The 22,550-nt window shown below is 38.7% G+C and overlaps 1 protein-coding gene across 4 annotated transcripts in view; it reads right to left on the bottom strand.

Annotated features, from left to right (window-relative positions):
* The window catches only part of CPQ (carboxypeptidase Q), a 557,221-nt gene that overhangs the window by 73,454 nt on the left and 461,217 nt on the right, over positions 1-22,550 (bottom strand). For all 4 annotated transcript variants that reach the window (XM_035276584.3, XM_078352659.1, XM_078352658.1 and 1 more), the window contains one exon: positions 21,414-21,615. In XM_035276584.3, the coding sequence (XP_035132475.3) occupies positions 21,414-21,615 (202 nt within the window). The remainder of the gene's footprint in view (positions 1-21,413; positions 21,616-22,550) is intronic.

The raw sequence follows: 22,550 nt of genomic DNA on the forward strand, positions 1-22,550 counted from the left end.
GGAAGTTGGAGGGCCAGGGAGATGAATAGGTTCTCGGTAAGCAGTGTTCCCTGCACTTGTGCAACTCTTGTGGCCTAGAAGCCAGACCAGTTAAATCTGAATCTCTGGGAGTGGGGCCCTAGCACTGAGACCGTTTTAAAAGCTCCCCAGGTGATTTTAAAGTATGTAAAGAGTGTGAAGCACAACTCTAACCTTAACAAATATCTTGGGTTTATATGGGCTTTGACTTGGTCTACAGTAGCACAAAATGAAAACTTTAAGCATATGAAGGGCAACTGAAGTTCACAAGGCAAGAGACTACAATTATCAGGGTATCTCATATAAACTCCTGTGTGAGTAGTAGTGAGTTTGGAATCACTGGCCCATCTAAATAAACAACAGCTTTATTGCTGTAGTGTACTTTGCAATATAGTGCCAAAGGTATTAAACAATATCTGTGTGTAACTTCATTAGAAAACATTTTTCAAATATGATATTTATAATAATCAATAAACTATTTCTGTAAAAAATGTAGATTTTATAAAGATGTATCTAGCAAATGTTTTTGTCTTTGGTTTCAACTTCCAAAAACAGAATTGTTCTGAGAACTGATGACATCTAAGCCATGTTTCTATATAAGATACTATTCTTATTTATGACAGCAAATTATTCAAGCTACTACAAAAAAATACATGTATGGAAGGAAGGAAGGAAGGAAGGAAGGAAGAGAGGGAGGGAGGGAGGGAGGAAGAGAGGGAAGGAGCAGGGGAGAGGGAGGGAATGAACTAAGAATACTGAGGACACACTTTATATCTAGTCCTATGATAGGCAAGAGATCACTCAGGTCTCCAGGTCTCAAAAGATTTCTCAGAGCTCAATCATATTTGATTTACAGATTATGAAGTGGGAAGAATTAAGACAGCAAATGTCATATTTTAAAAGTAAGTTTAGTTATCATGAATTATGCAATCTCACTTTCTTATAAAAAATGGAATAAGGGGGACACTTAATTCACTGTGTTAAAAATCCCCATGAGGGGGATATGTAAGAATGTCAAGTTAGGTGGTCACTTCTGAATTTTAACACTGAGCAAAGGGAAGAGTTTAAGCTAATGAAATTATCCAAACTAGGCAGTATTGTATAACATTTAGATGTAACTCATTTTTATAGTAAAAGTTCCACCCAATTTGAATTCAATTTTACCAAAATCTCTTTAATTGTGAAGTTTTTTCCTGTGATTTCTATAATCCCATAATTATTGATTAAATTGATAAGCATAATTTTTAGCAAAGCTCTTATAAGAAATAAGTGAAATGTCACATTGCTCTAAGACTTACTTGACTCCAAGGTTCAACGAGCAGATTAAGGATGTCTAATTAGAGTCAGACTTTATTCGCTCACATCTGAGAATTCAGAAAACCACTGCCAATTGCAGTGCAATGCTTTGTGGGGCTACTCCATCTCTCTCCAACTGCAAGCCTTCATTTGGCAAAACTTCCAGTAGCAAAACATCAAAGAAAATGCAGTTTTACCAGAAAATTCCTAGAAGACATGCAGTCAATCAGCAAGTCTTACGGATCTATGAAGGTGGGTCTTGTCTCGAGTCCCTTGAAGGGTGAGGATCTGGGTTAGCAGGAGACTACCCAGTGGCTAGGATTGTGCCCTATCATATATCACTCCTGCCCAAAACTTCCAAAGTTTCTAGCTGTCCCGAATCCTCAGAATGACCTTCAGATCCCAACTGAGGTTACATGCAACCCTTTTAATTTCCTATTTTAACCTAAACTTTGGTCCAACCGGACTGCCTATCATTTTAAGTATCCCTTACACTTTCCTACCTACAGAATGTTGCTCATATCCAGTTTCTGACATGGAATGCACTTCTTCTACATCCAATATATTTTATTATTTCCTGAAAATCAGGCGAAATGCCACCTCTTTGTGATGCCCTGGCAGTTTAATGCCTTTCTTTTGGTCTGAATTCCTATTGTACTTTGTTCTTCCTGAGTCTCAACTCTCCATCAACTCCTTAAGGACAGGACTGTACCTTCTACATGACTTTGGAGTAAAAGAGACTGTGTATGTTCATTCTAGCTTCTCTACTTAATATCTCTGTGACTTTGGGCAAAGGAAACTCCCTGAGTCCCAACTGCTTCATCTGAAAATTGGTTACATAATAACAATTTATACTTCAAAATGTTCTTATGAAATTACAATATAAATAAAGCACCCATCATAATTTTGACACATAGTAGACAACAAATATATGTTAAATTCTCTCCTTAAGCCTCTTTTCTAATTGCTTCATGGAATTTACTTGGATTTCTTAAATGAATGAGTGAATGAAATTGTGAAATTGAGTCAGATCTAAGAAGAAAGAACAGGCAATAGTATCTTGAGAATTGAACTATGACATTCCAAGGTAATTCATAAATCAATGTACAATGATTCCTACTCATAATCTCTTTCCCACATTATAAAGAAATTTTAGAAAATAAACATTTAAGCATTTTAGAAATCAATAGTGGAGGTTTTAAAACAAAAATAAGAAAAATGGCCAGGTGCAGTGGCTCCTGCCTATAATATCAGCACTTTGGGCGGCTGAGGTGGGAGGACTGCTTGAGCCCAGGAATTCAAGACCAGCCTGGGCAACATAGTGAGACTTCATCTCTAAAAATAAAATTAAAAAAAATTATCTGGGCATGATCTTACCAGCCTATAGTCCAAGCTACTTGGAAGGCTGAGGTAGAAAGATTGCTTGAGCGCAGGAGTTTGAGGTTGCAGTGAGCTATGACTGCAGTACTGCATTCCAGCCTGGGTGAGAACCCATCTTTTTAAAGCGAGAGAGAGGGAGAGAAATGGAAGAGTAATATGCATCATAGATTAACAGAAATTTGTACGTTTCTAGTAGAACATACATACTAAAAACAAAAAGAACTACAGGAAACTCTTTTCAATAATTATACTGTTGGTGATTGTGTTGCTATTGTTCTTCTGAGACTACTGTGTGTGTGTTGTGGGATAAAGCAAATGAATGATTATGTTGTTCCACAAAGAGCCAGGATTGTAGGCAGGGGAAAAAGAAGATGTAGATGTAACATCAGAGAGGTTAACTGGAATTTTACAGTCTTGAACTTAAATTGGAAATATCATATAGTTAGTAATATAATTTATCTTTAGAGAAAAAAATAAGTATTTCCTAGTTCTGTCTGCTGAAAAGACCTAGAAGCAATGAACAATCCAGTAGGAACACACACTTACTGCTCAGACTGTTGCCTCTAAATACTATAACCTAAAAAAATAAATTGGATTCTTTGAGGAGATAGCTGATTTCAGATCTAGGGTAGGACATGTAAAAGACGGCCTAAAACAGTCTGTCATACCAGAAAGCCAGGATGTTATCAACAACTATGAGGGTCATCTCAAAAGGACTCAGATCCACTTAAAGAGGTTTCAGCTGGCCAAAGGTGAAACAATTTGAGCATTAATAAAATAGCTACTACAATGGAATGAAACATAAAATATTTTTAATCCATAATTGAATAACAATACAAAAAATAATCAAATCAATCATTTCTGGAGGATACAAGTAAACAAACTGATCAGTTTTAAAATAGATCACTAAAAAAGAAAGAAAGAGGCATTTATCCTACCTTCTTATATAAAAATATCTCAGAGTAACTGAACAGTTGATCGGGGAAAGTTCTATTTGTGTAGATGTATTTAAATTAATAAAGAAGGAATGATATGATTAGAATATACCATTCTGAATATACTGAAATTTAATCTAGTTGGCCTTTGAACAACATGAGTTTAAACTGTGTGGATTCACTTTTACAAATTTTTTTCAATAAATTTTTGGAGATTTGTGACAATTTTAAAAAATTCTACAATGAACCACATAGTCTGGAAATATCAAAATAATTAAAAGAAAGGTATGTTCTGTCAGGGGGTGGGGGCCTAGGGGAGGGATAGCAGGGGGTGGGGGGATTGGGGAGGGATAGCAGGGGGTGGGGGGATTGGGGAGGGATAGCAGGGGGTGGGGGGATTGGGGAGGGACAGCATCAGGAGAAATGCCTAATGTAGATGACGGGAGGATAGATGCAGCAAACCACCATGGCACCTGTATACTTTTGTAAAAACCTGCACATAGAGCCCAGAACTTAAGGTATAATAAATACATTTAAAAAAAGAAAAACGTATGTTACGAATGCATAAATATATGTGATGCTAGTTTATTTTAGCATTTACTACCATAAAGTATATACAAATTTATTATAAAAAGTGAAAATTTGTCAAAACTATGCACGCAAACACAGATTGTACATGGCTTCCTTTGCAGCCGAGAGAAATGTAAACAAATATAAAAATGCAGTATTAAATCATAACTGCATAACATTATCAGTAGTACATGCTGTACTATTGTAGTAATTTCATAGCTACCTCCTGTTGTTATTGTGGTGAGCTCAAGTATTGCCAGTATCTAGCAAAATACTATAGATGCTAATCACCTCCATGTGAGCAGTTCATCTCCTCAGTAAACTGCATAGCACAGGAAAAAGTGATGTCTTGGATAGGGACTCAAGATGGCGCGGTGAGAACAACCCAGGATTGAAGCTCTCGGTGAATGCACGGAGAGGGTGAGTCAGGGCTGCATTTCCAGACGGATCTTTGTTGCCCACAGAATGGGGAAATTCCCAGGTATAAAAGAGACGCGGGACGCCAGGCAGAGGTTTTGGCTGGTGCAGCCGGCAGCCAGCGCTGTAGCGCAGTGGCACTCCACAGCGCTCCACACAAAGCACAATGGTCCAGGTGCCCTGTTGAACTGCCAATCTGAGACTTGAGAGGGCTGAACCTGAGACTGAACGGGACTTGGACAGTGAGCCAGGCCAGGAAATTCCAGGGAAACAGTGTTTGGGGTAGTGCAGTGGGACAAACAAAATGGTGATTCCAAATACTCTGGGTGGAGAGGTTCCCTGCGGGCACAGAAGAACCCAGGATGGTGCAGCTCCGTGGGGGAGGGGCGTCTGCCATTACTGAGGCAATCCGCCCCTACTGAGGTACAGGCCCATTGCTGACACAGCCTGCCATTGCCGAGGCAACCTGCTACAACAGAGAGACTCCGCCACAGGGCATAGCCTGTGGCAGCAGGGCGGAGACCGCAGCAGCAGGGAAGAGCCTGCAGCAACGGGACGAACCTCACACCAGCAGGGCGGAGCCTTGGCAGGCAAATAGTGACTAGACTGACTCCTAACTGGGCAGGAAAGCACAACGGACACTCACAAAGAAAGCCCCAACCCCTCCGAGACAGATCATCTGAGAAAAAAAGGGGTTTTTCATGAGTTCTGCTGCAGCAGAATTAAACATAGCAGCCTAACAGCCCTGAATGAACAACAGAACTCACAGCTCAGCACTTGAGCTCCTATAAAGTACAGACTGTCTCCTCAAGCAGCTCCCTGACCCCTCTATATCCAAAAGACTGACATTTGGCAGGCATCATTCTGGGACAAAGATAGCAGAAAAAGAAACTGGTAGCATCGCTCACTGTTCTGCAGCTGCTATAGGTACACCAGACAAGTAGAGCCTGGAGTGGACCACAGCAGTCGTACAGTGGAGGGGCTAGACTGGTAGAAGGAAAACCAAGTAACAGAAATACTTCATCATCAACAATCTGGGCATCCACTCAGAGACCCAATCAAAAAGTCAGCAACTACACAGACGACAGGTGGATAAATCCACAAAGATGGGTAGAAACCAGCGAAAAAAGGAGGAAAACACCCGAAACCAGAACATCTCGCCTCCTACAAAGGACCAAAATTCCTCACCAGCAAGGGAACAAAGCTGGACGGAGAATGACTGTGATGAAAGGACGGAATTAGACTTCAGAAGGTGGATAATGAGAAACCTTTGTAAGCTAAAAGAACATGTTTTAAGTCAATGAAAAGAAACTAAGAAACTTGAAAAAAGATTTGAAAAAAGATTCGAGGAAATGATAACAAGAATGGATAACTTAGAGAGGAATATGAATGAATTAAAGGAGCTGAAAAACACAATACGAGAACTTCACAAAGCATGCACAAGTTTCAATAGCCGAATTGACCAAGCAGAAGAAAGAATTTCAGAAGTCGAAGATCAACTCAATGAAATAAAACGAGAAACCAAGATCAGAGAAAAAAGCGCAAAAAGGAATGAACAAAGTCTCCAAGAAATGTGGGACTATGTGAAGAGACCTAACCTACATTTGATAGGTGTACCAGAATGTGACGAAGAGAATGAATCCAAGTTGGAAAATACTCTTCAGGACATTATCCAGGAAAATTTCCCCCACCTAGCAAGACAGGCCAACACTCAATTGCAGGAAATACAGAGAACACCACAAAGATATCCTGCAAGAAGAGCAACCCCAAGGCACATAATCGTCAGATTCAACAAGGTTGAAATAAAGGAGAAAATACTAAGGGCAGCCAGAGAGAAAGGTCGGGTCACCCACAAAGGGAAGCCCATCAGACTCACAGCAGATCTCTCGGCAGAAACACTACAAGCTAGAAGAGAGTGGGGGCCAATATTCAACATCCTTAAAGAAAAGAACTTTCCACCCGGAATTTCATATCCAGCCAAACTGAGCTTCATAAGTGAAGGAAAAATAAAACCCTTTGAGAACAAGCAAGTACTCAGAGATTTTGTCACCACCAGCCCTGCTTTACAAGAGCTCCTGAAAGAGGCACTACACATAGAAAGGAACAACCAGTACCAGCCATTCCAAAATCACACTAAATGCTAAAGAGCATCAACATAATGAAGAATCTACAACAACTAACAAGCAAAACAGCCAGTTAGCATTAAAATGGCAGTATCAAATTCACACATAACAATATTAACCCTAAATTTAAATGGACTAAATGCACCAATCAAAAGACACAGACTGGCAAATTGGATAAAAAGCCAAAACCCATCAGTGTGCTGTATCCAGGAAACCCATCTCAAATACAAGGATACACAAAGGCTCAAAATAAAGGGATGGAGGAAAATTTACCAAGAAAATGGAGAGCAAAAAAAAGCAGGAGTTGCAATTCTCATCTCGGATAAAATAGACTTTAAAGCAACAAAGATCAAAAGAAACAAAAAAGGCCACTAAATAATGGTAAAGGGATTGATACAACAAGAAGAGCTAACAATCCTAAACATATATGGACCCAATACAGGAGCACCCAGATACATAAGGCAAGTTCTTAATGACTTACAAAGAGACTTAGACTCCCACCCAATAATAATGGGAGACTTTAACACTCCACTGTCAATATTAGACAGATCAACCAGACAGAAAATCAACAAGAATATCCAGGGCTTGAACTCAGACCTGGAGCAAGCAAACCTGATAGACATTTACAGAACTCTCCACCCCAAATCCACAGAATATACATTCTTCTCAGCACCACATCACACCTACTCTAAAATTGACCACATAATTGGAAGTAAAGCACTCCTCAGCAAATGCAAAACAACTGAAATCATAACAGTCTCTCAGACCATAGTGCAATCAAGTTAGAACTCAGAATTCAGAAACCAACTCAGAACCGCACAGCTTCATGGAAACTGAACAACTGGCTCTTGAATGTTGACTGGATAAACAATGAAATGAAGGCAGAAATAAAGAAGTTGTTTGAAACCAATGAGAACGAAGACACAACATGCCAGAATCTCTGGGACACATTTAAAGCAGTCTCTAGAGGAAAATATATAGCAATAAATGCCCATATGAGGAGAATGGAAAGATCCAAAATTGACACCCTATCATCAAAATTGAAAGAGCTAGAGGAGCAAGAACAAAAAAACTCAAAACCCAGCAGAAGACAAGAAATAACTAAGATCAGAGCAGAACTGAAGGAGATAGAGACATGAAAAACCCTTCAGAAAATCAATAAATCCAAGAGCTGGTTTTTTGAAAAGATCAAAAAAATAGAGAGACCAATAGCCAGATTGATTAAAAAGAACAAAGAGAACAACCAAATAGATGCAATAAAAAATGGTAAAGAGGAAATCACCACAGATTCCACAGAAATTCAAACCATCATCAGAGAATATTACAAACAACTCTATGCACATAAACTAGTAAACCTGGAAGAAATGGATAAATTCCTGGACTCCTGTGTCCTCCCAAGCCTAAACCAGGAGGAAGCTGAAACTATGAATAGACCAATAACAAGGTCAGCAGTTGAGGCAGCAATTAAGAGCCTACCACACAAGAAAAGCCCAGGTCCAGATGGGTTCCCAGCCAATTCTACCAGACACACAAAGAGGAGCTGATACCATTCCTTTGAAACTATTCCGAATAATGCAAAAAGAGGGAATCCTTCCCAAATCATTTTATGAGACCAATATCATCCTGATACCAAAACCCGGCAGAGACCCAATGAGAAAAGAAAACATCAGGCCAATATCCATGATAAACACAGACCCAAAAATCTTCAATAAAATATTGGCAAGCCGATTGCAATAGCAAATCAAAAAACTTATCCATCATGATCAAGTAAGATTTATGCCAGGGATGCAAGGATGGTTCAACATATGCAAGTCTATAAATGTAATTCACCACATAAACAGAACCATAAACAAAAACCACATGATTATCTCAATTGACGCAGAGAAGGCATTTGACAAAATTCAACAGCCTTTTATGCTAAAAACCCTCAATAAACTCGATATCGATGGAACGTATCTCAAAGTAATAAAAGCTATGTACGACAAACCAACAGCCAATATCATACTGAATGGGCAAAAACTGGAAGCATTCCCTTTGAAATCCAGCACTAGACAAGGATGCCCTATTTCACCACTCCTATTCAATATAGTACTGGAAGTTCTAGCCAGAGCAATCAGGCAAGAAAAAGAAATAAAGGGTATTCAAATAGGAAAGGTGGAAACCAAATTGTTTCTATTTGCAGACGACATGATAGTATACCTAGAAGACCCCATCGCCTCAGCCCAAAAACTCCTGAAACTGATAAGCAACTTCAGCAAAGTCTCAGGATATAAAATCAATGTGCAAATATCACAAGCATTCCTCTACACCAATAACAGACTTAAAGAAATCCAAATCAAGAACAAACTGCCATTCACAGTTGCTACAAAAAGAATAAAATACCTTGGAATACAACTCACAAGGAATATAAGGGACCTCTTCAAGGAAAACTACAAACCACTGCTCAATGAAATAAGAGAGGACACAAACAGATGGAGAAACATTCTATGTTCATGGTTAGGAAGAATTAATATCGTGAAAATGGCTATACTGCCCAAAGTAATTTACAGAATCAACGCTATCCCCATCAAGCTACCATTGACACTCTCCACAGAACTGGAAAAAACCACCATGAACTTCATATGGAACCAAAAGAGAGCCCGCATAGCCAAGTCAATTCTAAGCAAAAAGAACACAGCGGGGGACATCACTCTACCGGATTTCAAACTATACTACAAGGCTACAGTAATCAAAACAGCATGGTACTGGTACCAAAACAGAGATATAGACCAGTGGAACAAAACAGAGGCAGTGGAGGCAACACAACATATCTACAACCATACAATCTTTGATAAACCTGACAAAAACAAGCAATGGGGAAAGGATTCCCTGTTTAACAAATGGTGTTGGGAAAACTGGCTAGCCATGTGCAGAAAGCAGAATCTGGACCCCTTCCTGACACCTTACACTAAAATTAACTCCCGATGGATTAAAGACTTAAACATAAGACCTGGCACAATAAAAACCCTAGAAGAAAATCTAGGCAAAACCATCCAGGACATAGGAGTAGGCAAGGACTTCATGACCAAAACACCAAAAGCATTGGCAACAAAAGCCAAAATAGACAAATGGGACCTAATCAAACTCCACAGCATCTGCATGGCAAAAGAAACAGTCAATAGAGTGAATCAGCAACCAACAGAATGGGAAAACATTTTTGCAGTTTATCCATCTGACAAAGGGCTGATATCCAGAATTTACAAAGAACTCAAACAGATTTATAGAAACAAAACAAGCCCATTCAAAAGTGGGCAAAGTATATGAACAGACACTTTAAGAAAGAAGACATATATGAGGCCAACAATCATATGAAAAGATGCTCATCGTCACTGGTCATCAGAGAGATGCAAATCAAAACCACACTGAGATACCATCTCACGCCAGTTAGAATGGCGATCATTAAAAAATCTGGAGACAACAGATGCTGGAGAGGATGTGGAGAAATAGAAACACTCTTACACTGTTGGTGGGAGTGTAAATTAGTTCAACCATTGTGGAAGACAGTGTGGCGATTCCTCAAGGCCTTAGAAATAGAAATTCCATTTGACCCAGCAATCCCATTACTGGGTATATATCCAAAGGACTATAAATCGTTCTACTATAAGGACACATGCACACGAATGTTCATTGCAGCACTGCTTACGATAGCAAAGACCTGGAATCAACCCAAATGCCCATAGATGATAGACTGGACTGGGAAAATGTGGCACATATACACCATGGAATATTATGCAGCAATCAGAAATGATGAGTTTGTGTCGTTTGTAGGGACATGGATGAATCTGGAGAACATCATTCTCAGCAAACTGACACAAGAACAGAAAATGAAATTTTCACATATTCTCACTCATAGGCAGGTGATGAAAAATGAGAACACATGGACACAGGGAGTGGAGTACTAAACACTGGGGTCTATTGTGGGGAATAGGGGAGGGCCAGTGGGAGGGGGAGCTGGGGAGGGATAGCCTGGGGAGAAGTGCCAAATTTGGGTGAAAGGGAGAAAGGAAGCAAAACACACTGCCATGTGTGTACCTATGCAACTGTCTTGCATGTTCTGCACATGTACCCCCAAACCTAAAATGCAATAAAAAATTTTTTTAAAAAGTGATGTCTTATGGCTCTCACATATTTTTCATCATGTTTAGTGCAATACTGTAAACCTTGACTAACACCATGGGCCTCATGTGCAACTAGTGATGTTGGAAGTGCTCCCAAGAAGCATAGAGAAGTCGTGACTTTACAAGAGAAAGTTGAATTGCTTGTTATGTACCACGAACTGAGGTGTGCCACCATGGTTGCCATTTCAGACAGTTCATCTTGTTAACAGATGGTATTGACAAATACAGTATAGTATTGTAAATGTATCTCTTCCTTATGCTTTTCTTAATAGTTTTCTCTATCTTCCTTTATTATAAGAATACAGTATATAATACATTTACAAAATATGTGTTAATTGACTATGTTATCATAAAGGCTTCTGATCAACAATAAACTGGTTTTTGGAGAGTCAAAAGTTATATGCAGATTTTTGTGTGCAGGGCTCAGTACCCCTAACTCCCTGGTTCAAGGGTCAATTTCAAATGTATCTAGGCTTCTCATGTCATAAAAGGGGAGATAATTACACATTATTCCTAATGAAACCGAGCAGCAACATCTAGAAAGCATTTTAGCCCACCCCCTCCCCGCCTAAAAAAATCAAACTTAAATCAGTGCAAGCCTCTAGATTTAACTCGATTCACGGGAAATACAAGGGATAGGGAACATGACAAATGATGCCATGGAAATGGAATCAGGTCAAATTACTTGGCGTCTGTAACACGTAAGTGGTAAGAAGAAAAAAGATGAAAGTAGAACCTATGGGTTATAAGAAACTTGGGATGTATCAGCCAATTGCATTGTTTGAACCTAATTGGAATCCTGGTTTACATTAGAAAACTATTTTTAAAGAAGTATATAGACAATTGGAAATATTTGAAAACTGGCCATATACTGGATATAATATTAAGAAATCACTGTAAAATATTTTAGGTAGAAGAATAGTATTGTAGTTATGTAAATAAAAATGGGTCCTTACCTTTAGAAATATAAATGAAAATATTTATACATGAAATGATGTGATTTTGGAGATCTGCTTCAAAATAAACCGAGTGTAGGAGAGTAGCTGGGGTGTAGACGAAATAGGACTGACCATGAGTGAAAAACTCCTTAAGCTAAATGGTGGGTGCATGAGGGTTCATTATATTATTTTACTTTTGCATATGTTTGAAAATGTTTGTAATAGCATTAAAAATCACACTTTAAATCACCTGATATATTAAAAGGAGTAAAAATAAATTCTACATTCCCCAATTAGTTAAAGCAGGGAGAGAAAAGTTTCACATGGCTGACAAGGAGAAACATATTTTGAAATCCTCCTTCCTTATATGTCACTTGCTTTCAAGTAATTTTAGACGTTTTTCTTAGAAATTTTAATGTAGCTTTATTTAGATTTCTATAATGAAATCTTTATTCTTATCTTGATGATTATTAAGCTAACCAAAATCAGTTTTCAATGATGAGCTCCAGAAGAGAAGGGACCATACCTCATTTTTGTATCCTCCTTAATTTATATATAATATAGCCATCCATTGATCCAAGTGTAACATGAGGAAAAATTAGAAAATATGTAAAGTGACACTGATGGAAAGTCTGCCTAAGAAGGGGAACTCAGAAGAGCTAATCTTGAGACCCTAAAAGGGGAAGCTAAAGAAAAGCTTTTCTAGGTTATGTTATTAGAAGGTATGGGAAATGGAACAGAAACTTAAGTTATAGGGTTTTATAAGTCATTAAGCGCATAAAATGGAGCAAAATCATGTCATTATATGATTTTCTAAAGTAATTGTTTTGAACACTTTGCTACTTCCTCAAGCTCCTGGGTTCCCTTTAAGTGTTCTCACTTTGAACCCTCTACTTGAGTGTGACTTGGATGCTCTAGGCACAAGCTTTAAGGATTTACATCCTAAAACACTGTTTTTATTATAGGTAACTTCGCATCAGCTGTGAGAGTTTGCACTTGACATTTATGACCCTTTTTCATCTGGCCCAGAGGTACTCAACTATTTTCATCACCCACTGCCCTGCAAGATGAATTAGGAAAGTGATGTCACTTTCCTGTTCTCTGTGCCCCACAGGGACACCTGCCTTGTTCGTATTATTCTCTCATTGGGAATGTCCTTTTTTACCCTCTTCTGTCCATTCTTATACTAGCTTTCTTTTTTTTTCAACACCGAGTTTCGCTCTTATTGCCCAGGCTGCAGTGCAATGGTGTAATCTTAGCTCACTGCAACCTCTGTCTCCGGGGTTCAAGAAATTCTCCTGCCTCAGCCTCCCAAGTAGTTGGAATTTCAGGTGACTGCCACCATGCCTGGCTAGCGGCTAATTTTTTCATATCTTTCAATGTCCAGCTCAGGCTTCTCTCTTCCAGGTCTTTCCTGTCTTCTGACCTGTGAGCTCCTGCAGTTATTCTGCACGTGTTATTTATCTTGGTACTACAACAAAAACTTCCTTTTATTGTTCCTTAGCTTATTTTCATCTTTAAATCAATACATCTAATCAGTAAATATTTACTGGATACATTTTATGTGCCAAGTAATAATGGGTGTTGTGGGTACATAAACAAGAAGAAAAGAGTCTCTTCATCCTCAATCCAGTTAAGGAGATAAAGTACAAAGTATATTAACTTTGAAGTTAAAGTGTGTGCTTTAAAAACAGTTCAAGGCAACAATAGAAGAGACTTCATAAAGCAATGTGTGACTAACTGCCCAATGGTATAAAAATTTGCTCTTCTCCTACTTGGTAATGATCCTAGAAGGCATGAGCCAGGTCTGCTTTGGGCAAGATCCCCAGTGGTTTCTGTTTGACATGAAGCAGATCTACTGCAAAGGAGAAGAGCAGAAGAAGCTTATAAGCTGTTCTGATGAACAATTCTCAGGAGTGCAATTCGATGAGGATGTCATACACAGCTGTCTAGCAAATAGCAGTCATTGAATAGCAAGAGCTCTGACTCACCTGAATTAAAGAGGTAAGAGGTAACCACCCACTATAATCCTCTGTATAGCCCTTATGAACATCTAATGTTTTTCTCTATTCTCGATCTATTTCTTTGTTGTAGTCTGTATCCTCCCAATGTCCCACCCGTCCTCACAATGTAAATGCCACACACAAGAGCAGAGACCTGGTGAGTCCTTTTTATCCTCTATCTTTAGTGTCTAAACACTGCTTGGTTTACAGTAGGCACTCAATGCATGCTTGATTGAATGAAACTGCCCTGGCTATTTAAATGAGGGCTTAAGGGCTACAGCCACAAATCAGAGAGGATCCTTTTCATGTTCCCAGTAGGGTGAAGTCTGCTTACCATGGAGCATCAAGCCCTTCAAACATCACTGCACAGAGTTTCGTCACCATAAGGGAGGCACCCTTTAATTAGGGACATCAGGGGACAAAAAATTGCTGGGCTGTACTATTCCATCTGGTGATTGGAAAATGCAGGAGTCCCGGGTCCAGAGGCTGAACCCTCAATTTACTTTACATCACCATTTCTACTTGTATCCTGACGTCTCCTTGCTTAGAATATTTTAGAGGAATGGCCTTTGGAATGTAGAAATGGAAAGTCTTAATTTAGTTCTGCTTTATGCCATATGAGGTGTTGGGCAGAAATAAGCAAGATGGAAAACATGAAATTCTGAGTAATCTGAGTATTTGGTATTTCAATGTGGAGTCTGAACTAGTATAGAAAAGATGAAGGAAATTAAAGTATGATTTTTAAAACAATAAAACATGTAGGGAAAGAGGACAGCTCAATGAGTGATGTTATTATTGAAGTAATCATAATTTACTGTTATGTCTTGCATTTGCAATTAATAAACCTCACTGGCATCATCTTACTCTTCCTACAACATGGATCCTGCTTATTGAGCATTGGAGTAATGGACATTTTGTTGAGGGCCAGGCACTTCTAGGCACTGAGAATTCTGAGGAATTAACAACTAACTGATGACAATTATAAGAACAAAGTATTAGGAGGGTGAACACAGGGCATTGTAGGAGCATATCCAGAGGACATTTACTCAGACTATAGAAGACTGTATAAGGCTTGAGAAGGAGAACAAGAAGCTGCATCATGAGTGAGTAGAAATTGACAGGTGATAAAGATAGAATAGGGCAGGTCCAGTGGCAAGGAAGTATGAGAGCAGCAGCGTATGCCAGGAACTTCAATTAGATTTGTATGACTGAGAGATGATGGAAAGGAGTGGAGGAGTCTTTAGGGTGTTCTAGGCATATCATCATATCATTAGCAAACAGTTTGACTTCCTCTTTACTGATTTGGATGCCCTTGATTTCTTTTTTTTTAAAAATTACTTAAAATTTTTTTCCATAGGTTATTGGGGAACAGGTGGTGTTTGGTTACATGAGTAAGTTGTTTAGTGGTGATTTTTGAGATTTTGGGCCTTGAATGCCATACTTGGTGAGCACTTTAATCATACACAACACTCAAGACAGCAGGGAGACCTGGAGAATTGGAAGCAAGGAGCAGAGATGATCAGATATTGCAGTTACTTTTAATTATTTACCCAATAGAAATCATCATCTTTTCCATGAAGAATCTCAACTTTTCTCACACGGCTTCTCAGGATGCTGTTTTTCACTGAATACTGGGCCCCACCCTATGCCTAGGAAGTAAAATTTGATTGGTATAAGCCAATCTAATTAATTCTACTTGATCACCACTGCATGATTTAGCCACAGACATATGTCACAATTTTGGCCAATAATATGGAGTTTAAGAAACTTGTTTTAGGGCTTCTAGAAAACATTTCCTCACTCTTCAAAAGGGACATCCATTACAGACATTCTCTCTTCCACTGCTGCACCATGTATGAGAATGTGCTGCTTAGAGCAACTGCAGCCATCCTAGGACACAAAGAGACGAGCCTGAAGACAAAAGTCCACATGCCAAGAATGGCAACATGGAAAGATGTAAAGAACCAAGGTCCCTGATGTGGTCAAACAGCCAAATTATGCACTCTGTACACTTGCTCCAAAGTTCTTTGTAAGTGAATTAGAAAACATCATCTCCTTACTGCCATTCTGAATGGGTCTTGTTTTATTTTGCAGCCAATAACATCCCAGTTGATACACTGATTTTCACTTTAGAAAGTTCACTCTGGAAGCAGTGAGCCAATTAGGTGAAAGAGGATTAAACATACAGGTTGGGATATTACTATGGCTGTAGGAATCAGTGAGTTTTGGTGAGACAAGGCCTGTAGGGTGGAGTGGATGGAATGGTTTAAGAAACAGGAGGGATTTGGAGTAAACAGGACTTGTAAACATTTGGCTTTACATACTGAATGCTTTTGGGGTTTCTCGATTCTGGTGTCTGCTAATGAGATAGGGGACAGAGAGGGAAGAGAACATATGTGGAGGCTTGGTAGAAATAATAACTCGTAGGTTACCATACCTATTTTGCAGATGAAATAACCAAGTCTCACTACTAGTCTGTGTTGTCTCTGAGGGTATGAATCTTATCTTTTTTTACTACCGATTCTTCAGTGCCATACAATAACTGATTAATAAGGATGCTTAATAACAAATGAATAAGGCTTAGAAAAATTGCATCATTTGCCCATATAGTTAGAAATTTTGAAGGCAGAATACACACTCAAGTCCTCTAACTCTTTCCAATATACTGTCTACCACAGGCCACCACACTAACAACAACAACAACAACAACAACAACAACAACAACACAACAAAAAAAGTTGCATTTCAGATTCTGAAGCAGAGGAGTAAGCTCTTATTGGCAGATGTAGAGTAAGAGTGGGGACGTTCTCTCAGGTCACAGTAAGAGGGTATTTAATTTTTTTTCATTAATGTACACTTTGTGAAAGAGTTTCTAAAGAAGAAATATATTCAAGAAGGATGCACTTAGGGACATCTAAGAACCATGGATTATATCTCATTGGTGACATACTCACAATGAAATAGACTCCTTTCATTCTAACCTGGAGCTCATAATGGGAGAATCAGGCAAAAACTTGAGATTTAAAGCCTCTCTACTATCTGGAGTGAATAGAGACTAGCTTAAATCCCTCTTAGGTCACTTTAAGCCATTTCTTGTATTGTCTTTCAAATTGTCAGGGAATAGCGGTTCACCATTTTATGTGTGAGAATCACTAAAGTACTGGAAGATATATCTTCTCTTAGTCTTTGTGCCTTAAAGAGAGATAATCCTTATTGCTCTAACCTTCCCAATTTATATCATTCTCCCAACATTTTTTATACTTTTTTGGCTCTTTTCTTAGTATCCTTTATTTTCTCCACATTCTTAAACTAAAGGATCCAACAGCTTGTCTAGAAAATAATTATTTCAATGTTTTTGTTTTTTCTAAATCAGACTTGTAAGACTTTAAAGGTTTCCCCAAATTAAATTGACAGCTATAGAATAGGGAAAGAAGTAGAAATTATTGACCTTAACCTTAAAGAACTAATTACTGACTATAGGCAGCAGGATGCACATACATTCCCAGGGCTCCAAGAATAACATCATGGTATGTAATTCACATGCCAGGTTGTGGGACAAAGACTTGAAGTGTGTTAGAAATTTGGAAAAGCAATAGAGCACTATGGACTCAGGAAGGATTCATGAACACTGATGAATACAGAATGAGCCTTAAAGAGCATGAAGATTTGTAGAGAAAGAATAGGAACATGGAAGGAGATGGAAATGGGAGAAGGCTGGCGTCTGAAGATCTAGAACAAAGAGTTTATGCGGAAAGTGCATCCAAGATACTTTTTTTTAAAAAAATATTTTTTCCCCCAAAGCCTTATATTTATGTTAATAGTTATTCTGTCCATTATAGATATCATCTAGATGGGTAAAAAATATCATCTTTTCTTTTCCAAAGATGGCCATATTGTAAATTGATCATTTTGTCTTCTATAATTGATGAAAACAATGTTGAATTTTAATTCTATCTGTGTGATAGATATTTAACTCTATCAGTATTTTGGTATATAGTATACACGGAACATTGGGCCTAGTCATCCTACAGTCACCTCAAATTATAGAAATTTAATAGGCTTACAACATGGTAGGGACTCAATACATGTTTATCGAATCAATGAAAGAAGAAGAAGAAAAGGATGGAGTTTAGAAATAATATTTACCATTAATTTTTCAGAAGTTAGGTGAGCAGTTATTTAAGTGACAATTAGGATTTAGAATCCTACCCTTAGCCTTAAGTTAGAATTTATCAGGCCTTCACAAATGCAGGGCACATGATTGACATGATTGATATATTTTTATTTTCCTTTTTAGACAAATTCAACTTAATCTTTTAGAAAAAAGATGAAGAACTGAATTACGGGTCTTCATCCTTTTCTTTCTTTCTTTTTCTTTTTTCTTTTTTTTTACAGATGGGGGTCTCACTGTGTTCCCCAGGCTGGTCTTAAACTCCTGGCCTCAAGCAATCCTCCCACCTTGCAGCCTCCCAAAGCTCTGGGATTATAGGGGAAAGCCACTGTGCACAGTGAAGTTCCTGAAATTTTCAATAGGTAACAAGAGTTATAAGCAGTATTATTGTTTCTTCCAGGAACAGCCCAAATTTGAAATATCAAAGGATAACTCAAAAGCAATAAAAGGAAGACAGCAGTAATTTGGTTCTGTCTTATAATACCCTGAAGGAAATAAAACAGAATTCCAGGAAGCATTTATTGTCATCTAAATGAGCTACTGACTTTAGGTAAACTTTTCTGATCTTTCAGAGGTAAAGAAGGAAGTAGAACAAAGAATGTGAGAAGAAATAAGTAGTTATTTACAATAACAAACTCCTTTCTCCCAGGGGTAAATCCTTGTGGAGCAGGAATGGACTGAAATCCTTTGCATAAGCAAGAGCTGAGTAAGATAAACATTTTAGACACTGCCAGAGATTTGGAGCCTTCTCAGCATTCCAGACTCCCCTGTGTTGTTGCATATTGTGAGAAAAGGGCCACCAGCCTTGAAGCCAAAGTGGCCTGTTCTCAGGGTGACTTCTGCCCTAAGGGCAGTATAGTCTTGGGCAAGTCATTTAACCCTTCCGAGTCTGTTTCTTCACCTGCAAAATAGGGATAATTGTACCTCCTTCACAGGATGGTTGTATAGATAAAACAGTGTCTGCAAAAAGCCTGAGTACTTCCTACATAGCAGGAGTTCAATACATTTTAACTTATTAAATATTTTATTTTATATTTGAGACAGAATTTTGCTCTTGTTGCCCAGGCTGGAGTGCAATGGCATGATCTTGGCTCACTGCAACCTCTGCTTCTTGGGTTCAACTGATTCTCCTGCCTCAGCCTCTCAGCTGGGATTACAGGTGTGCACCACAACACTCAGCTAATTCTGTATATTTGTAGCAGAGATGGGGTTTCACTATGTTGGTCAGGCTGGTCTCGAATTCCTAACCTCAAATGATCCACCCACCTTGGCCTCCCAAAGTGCTGGGATTACAGGCATGAGCCACTGTGCCCAGTTCTTATTAATTCTTATGCATCCATAATGGGCTCAGTCTCCCCACTCTACTCTATTAGGTAGAAATCAAACCCGACCTCACCTTACCATGGCAAAGACAGAAAACACTTCCTTATTTGAGGGGGAAAGAATCAAATTAACCTGATAAGTCCAAACAGGACCATTCTTATGCAACATGTACTTGTGGAAGAATAAAGCTAGAGCCAAGCCTCCATGATCAAACACATGGCAAGAAATACCTGGGAGAGGGAGGGACAAGTTTTGTTTCCAATTCTGTCTTAGGTTTCAGTTCCTCACCTCACCTTTTACCACCCCAGTCTACACACTCACTCACTCAGTCTACAGTCTTTTCCTCACAGCAACCACACAGAAGTTTATTCGGAGCTTCTCAAACTTTAAGAAGTTCCTGTTGAAAAATTTCAGTCTCACAAAACATCGAAAAATTCATACAAATGATTCTATATAACTGAAAAGGCAGACTTCCCTACATTTAGATCATGTTTATCAATGACACATATGTAGATAGTACTGGATCTGTCCAGAGAGGTACAGCATTGTGAATGGAAATGTTGCTTTAAGAAATTCCAAAGTATGGAATTTCCTAAAATATACACAGAACAAAGGGAAAGAATTTGGGTCTTTGTATTAGAATAAAGAAAAGCTCCTTTTATTTTTAGTTATGAAAAATTATTATAAAAGTTAAAACTTAAAATATGCCTTAAAAATCTACAGTATCCAAGAATAAACTTTTAAAAAAATCTTAAATCTATATAGTATATAACTATTGGTAAAATCTACTTTGCAGGCTGGAAAAAAAAAAAGCTAGAGTGGAGTAGGTCGAGAGACACTGTTTCAGTTCCTTGGAAATGTTTGTAGCCATAGAAATAGTTCTGAAAACAGCAATGTTAAAAGTGTTCGAAGATTGGGCTTCCTATTTGTATAGTGCAAATACAGAACAATTTTCAGATGGATCCTTTAACAATTTTTTGGATTATGAGTATAATCGTGTTGAGGGAACAACCTTGGATCACAACAACTTAATATCAGGAAACTTTTTCTATGGCCAGGCTTAGGCAACTTTGTGAAGTAGTAAAAATTTGTCTTTTTAAGATTGTTCCAGAGGCCAGGCATGGTGGCTCACACCTGTAATCCCAGCACTTCGAGAGGCCAAGGCAGGCAGATCACTTGAGCCCAGGAGTTCGAGACTAGCCTGGGCAACATGACGAAACCCTGTCTCTACAAAAAATACAAAAATTAGCCAGGGGTGGTGGTGCACACTCAAAATCCCAGCTATTCAGGTGGCTGAAACAGGAAGATTGCTTGAGTCCGGGAGGCAGAGGTTGCAGCGAGCTGTGATCGTGTCACTGCACTCCAGCCCAGGCAACACGGTGAAAGCTTGTCTCAAAAAAAAAAAAAAAAAAGACTACTCCAGCTTCTGTTCCTGTAAGTAACCTCCTCATATGAACTCCCATTTCATAATTTCATCCCTGTTCCCAGGGACTTAGGACTTCTCTTCAGGATATTCACATGGTAAATAATTGCTCAGGGTAAATTAGTTTATGCCCAACCTCTTGCACATGCATTAAGGCAAAACATGAGTAACAGGAAGTACCCCACCCTCAACAAATTCATCTCTAATGGTAAAATTTCAGATACCACAGTATTTAAACAGGGAATTATTTGGATCAGGGAAGTTTTTCTAAAAGGATATTTGTAGTAATACCTGCCTTCTACTCTAGTTCTCAAATTTTGGTTATGAGATCATTTGTGCTATAATCACCAAAGATACCTCCTAAAAAAAACCAAAATGAAACAACGGATTTTTAGGCCCAATTCCAGAATGACTAAATCAGAATCTCAGAGTGAGGAGCTTATAATTTAGCAGTAGAGGGATACAGCTGGGTAAACAAATACAAGGTGAGGACTATTATCCCAGTTTTGGAAATCATCAGATTATACCTTGTAGACAAAAGCTTAAGGTTTCCATGCACAACGTGGCCTACCTGTATCCACTGTGCTCGATTAGAATAGAAATTGTATTTTAAATTGTTGGCAATATACAATGAACACAACTTCATCTTTTGGTCTTACCAGGTACTCCAGCTTGGATCCAAAAGTTGATGTCTGTCCCTTCTCCATGGCTCAGGACCTGAGTGATATTGAGGGGCTGCAGCAGGCTCATGACCTCCTCCATGATGGCCCTGGCCTTTTCACTGCCAGTGAACTGCAGTCCAGTAGGTAAGAAGGTTCCCGCATCAGACTCCATGACCAAACTGTAGTTGGAAACATTTACCTAAACACAAAAGAAAATTGTTTGGTTTTTATCTGCTGCTTCTGTGCTTTCTCCTTGGGAACTATCAAACAACAATTACCAAATACTTTACCTCTTCATGGCTGTGCCAAAGCATGTTTCTGTGCCTGACTTAGGGTCTGGTCTACATATTATCTAACCATTCTGAGATGCACAATTACTCAGTCTAGGATTTGCTAAACTCAAGCGTTAGCCTGAAAGGACTCAAAAAATATAATGAAGGGAAATATAAAGCCCCATATTAAAGTTGTTCAATTATTTATACTAGCAATAGTATTCTTAATTTCCTTAAGTGTTCACTGTGTTTCAGTATACAATTCCTCCTATATGGCAGGGATTTCCAGATAGTTAGCCATGCTCAGACGAAAGAAGGTATGCTCTGTGAACTTATTTCTTTGCACCTCTTCCCTCTAAATAGATATTCTATCTTGTCTTAATTGTGAGTTCTGCTAAAGCTTAAAAGCCTCATGCTAACAGGTTTGTCTTGGGTTTCTGATTTTGTTGTTGTAGCATCTGTTGAATCCCCAGGGAGGGAGGTAATAGAACAAGGCATGAAACACTGCTCTCCCTCGTGTAAAACCACAGCACTCTAATTCCAGGCAACTCTGCCAGGCCACTAGTCTATAAACTCTTTCCAAATAAAGTCTGGTAAGAAAGCACACAGTGATTTCATGTAGCCAGTATTGTCACGGTACGAGCTTAGAATATAATAGGCTCTTGAGAGTTTGCACAGTTAAATTGCTACCAGGCCCTAAAACTTGCAACTTAAAGACCCTTCAAACTGGCCAGCTTATCTGTTTCCCAGGAGCCATCCACATCTTCAAGACTTACCAAATGCCACCTTGGTTGATTTATTCCCAAGCTATCCTTGGACAAACACTGCTACTCATTCCTCATTACTCACCTAGTAAAAAATC

This window comes from Callithrix jacchus, chromosome 16 (assembly GCF_049354715.1).
Source record: "Callithrix jacchus isolate 240 chromosome 16, calJac240_pri, whole genome shotgun sequence".
NCBI lineage: Eukaryota > Metazoa > Chordata > Mammalia > Primates > Cebidae > Callithrix > Callithrix jacchus.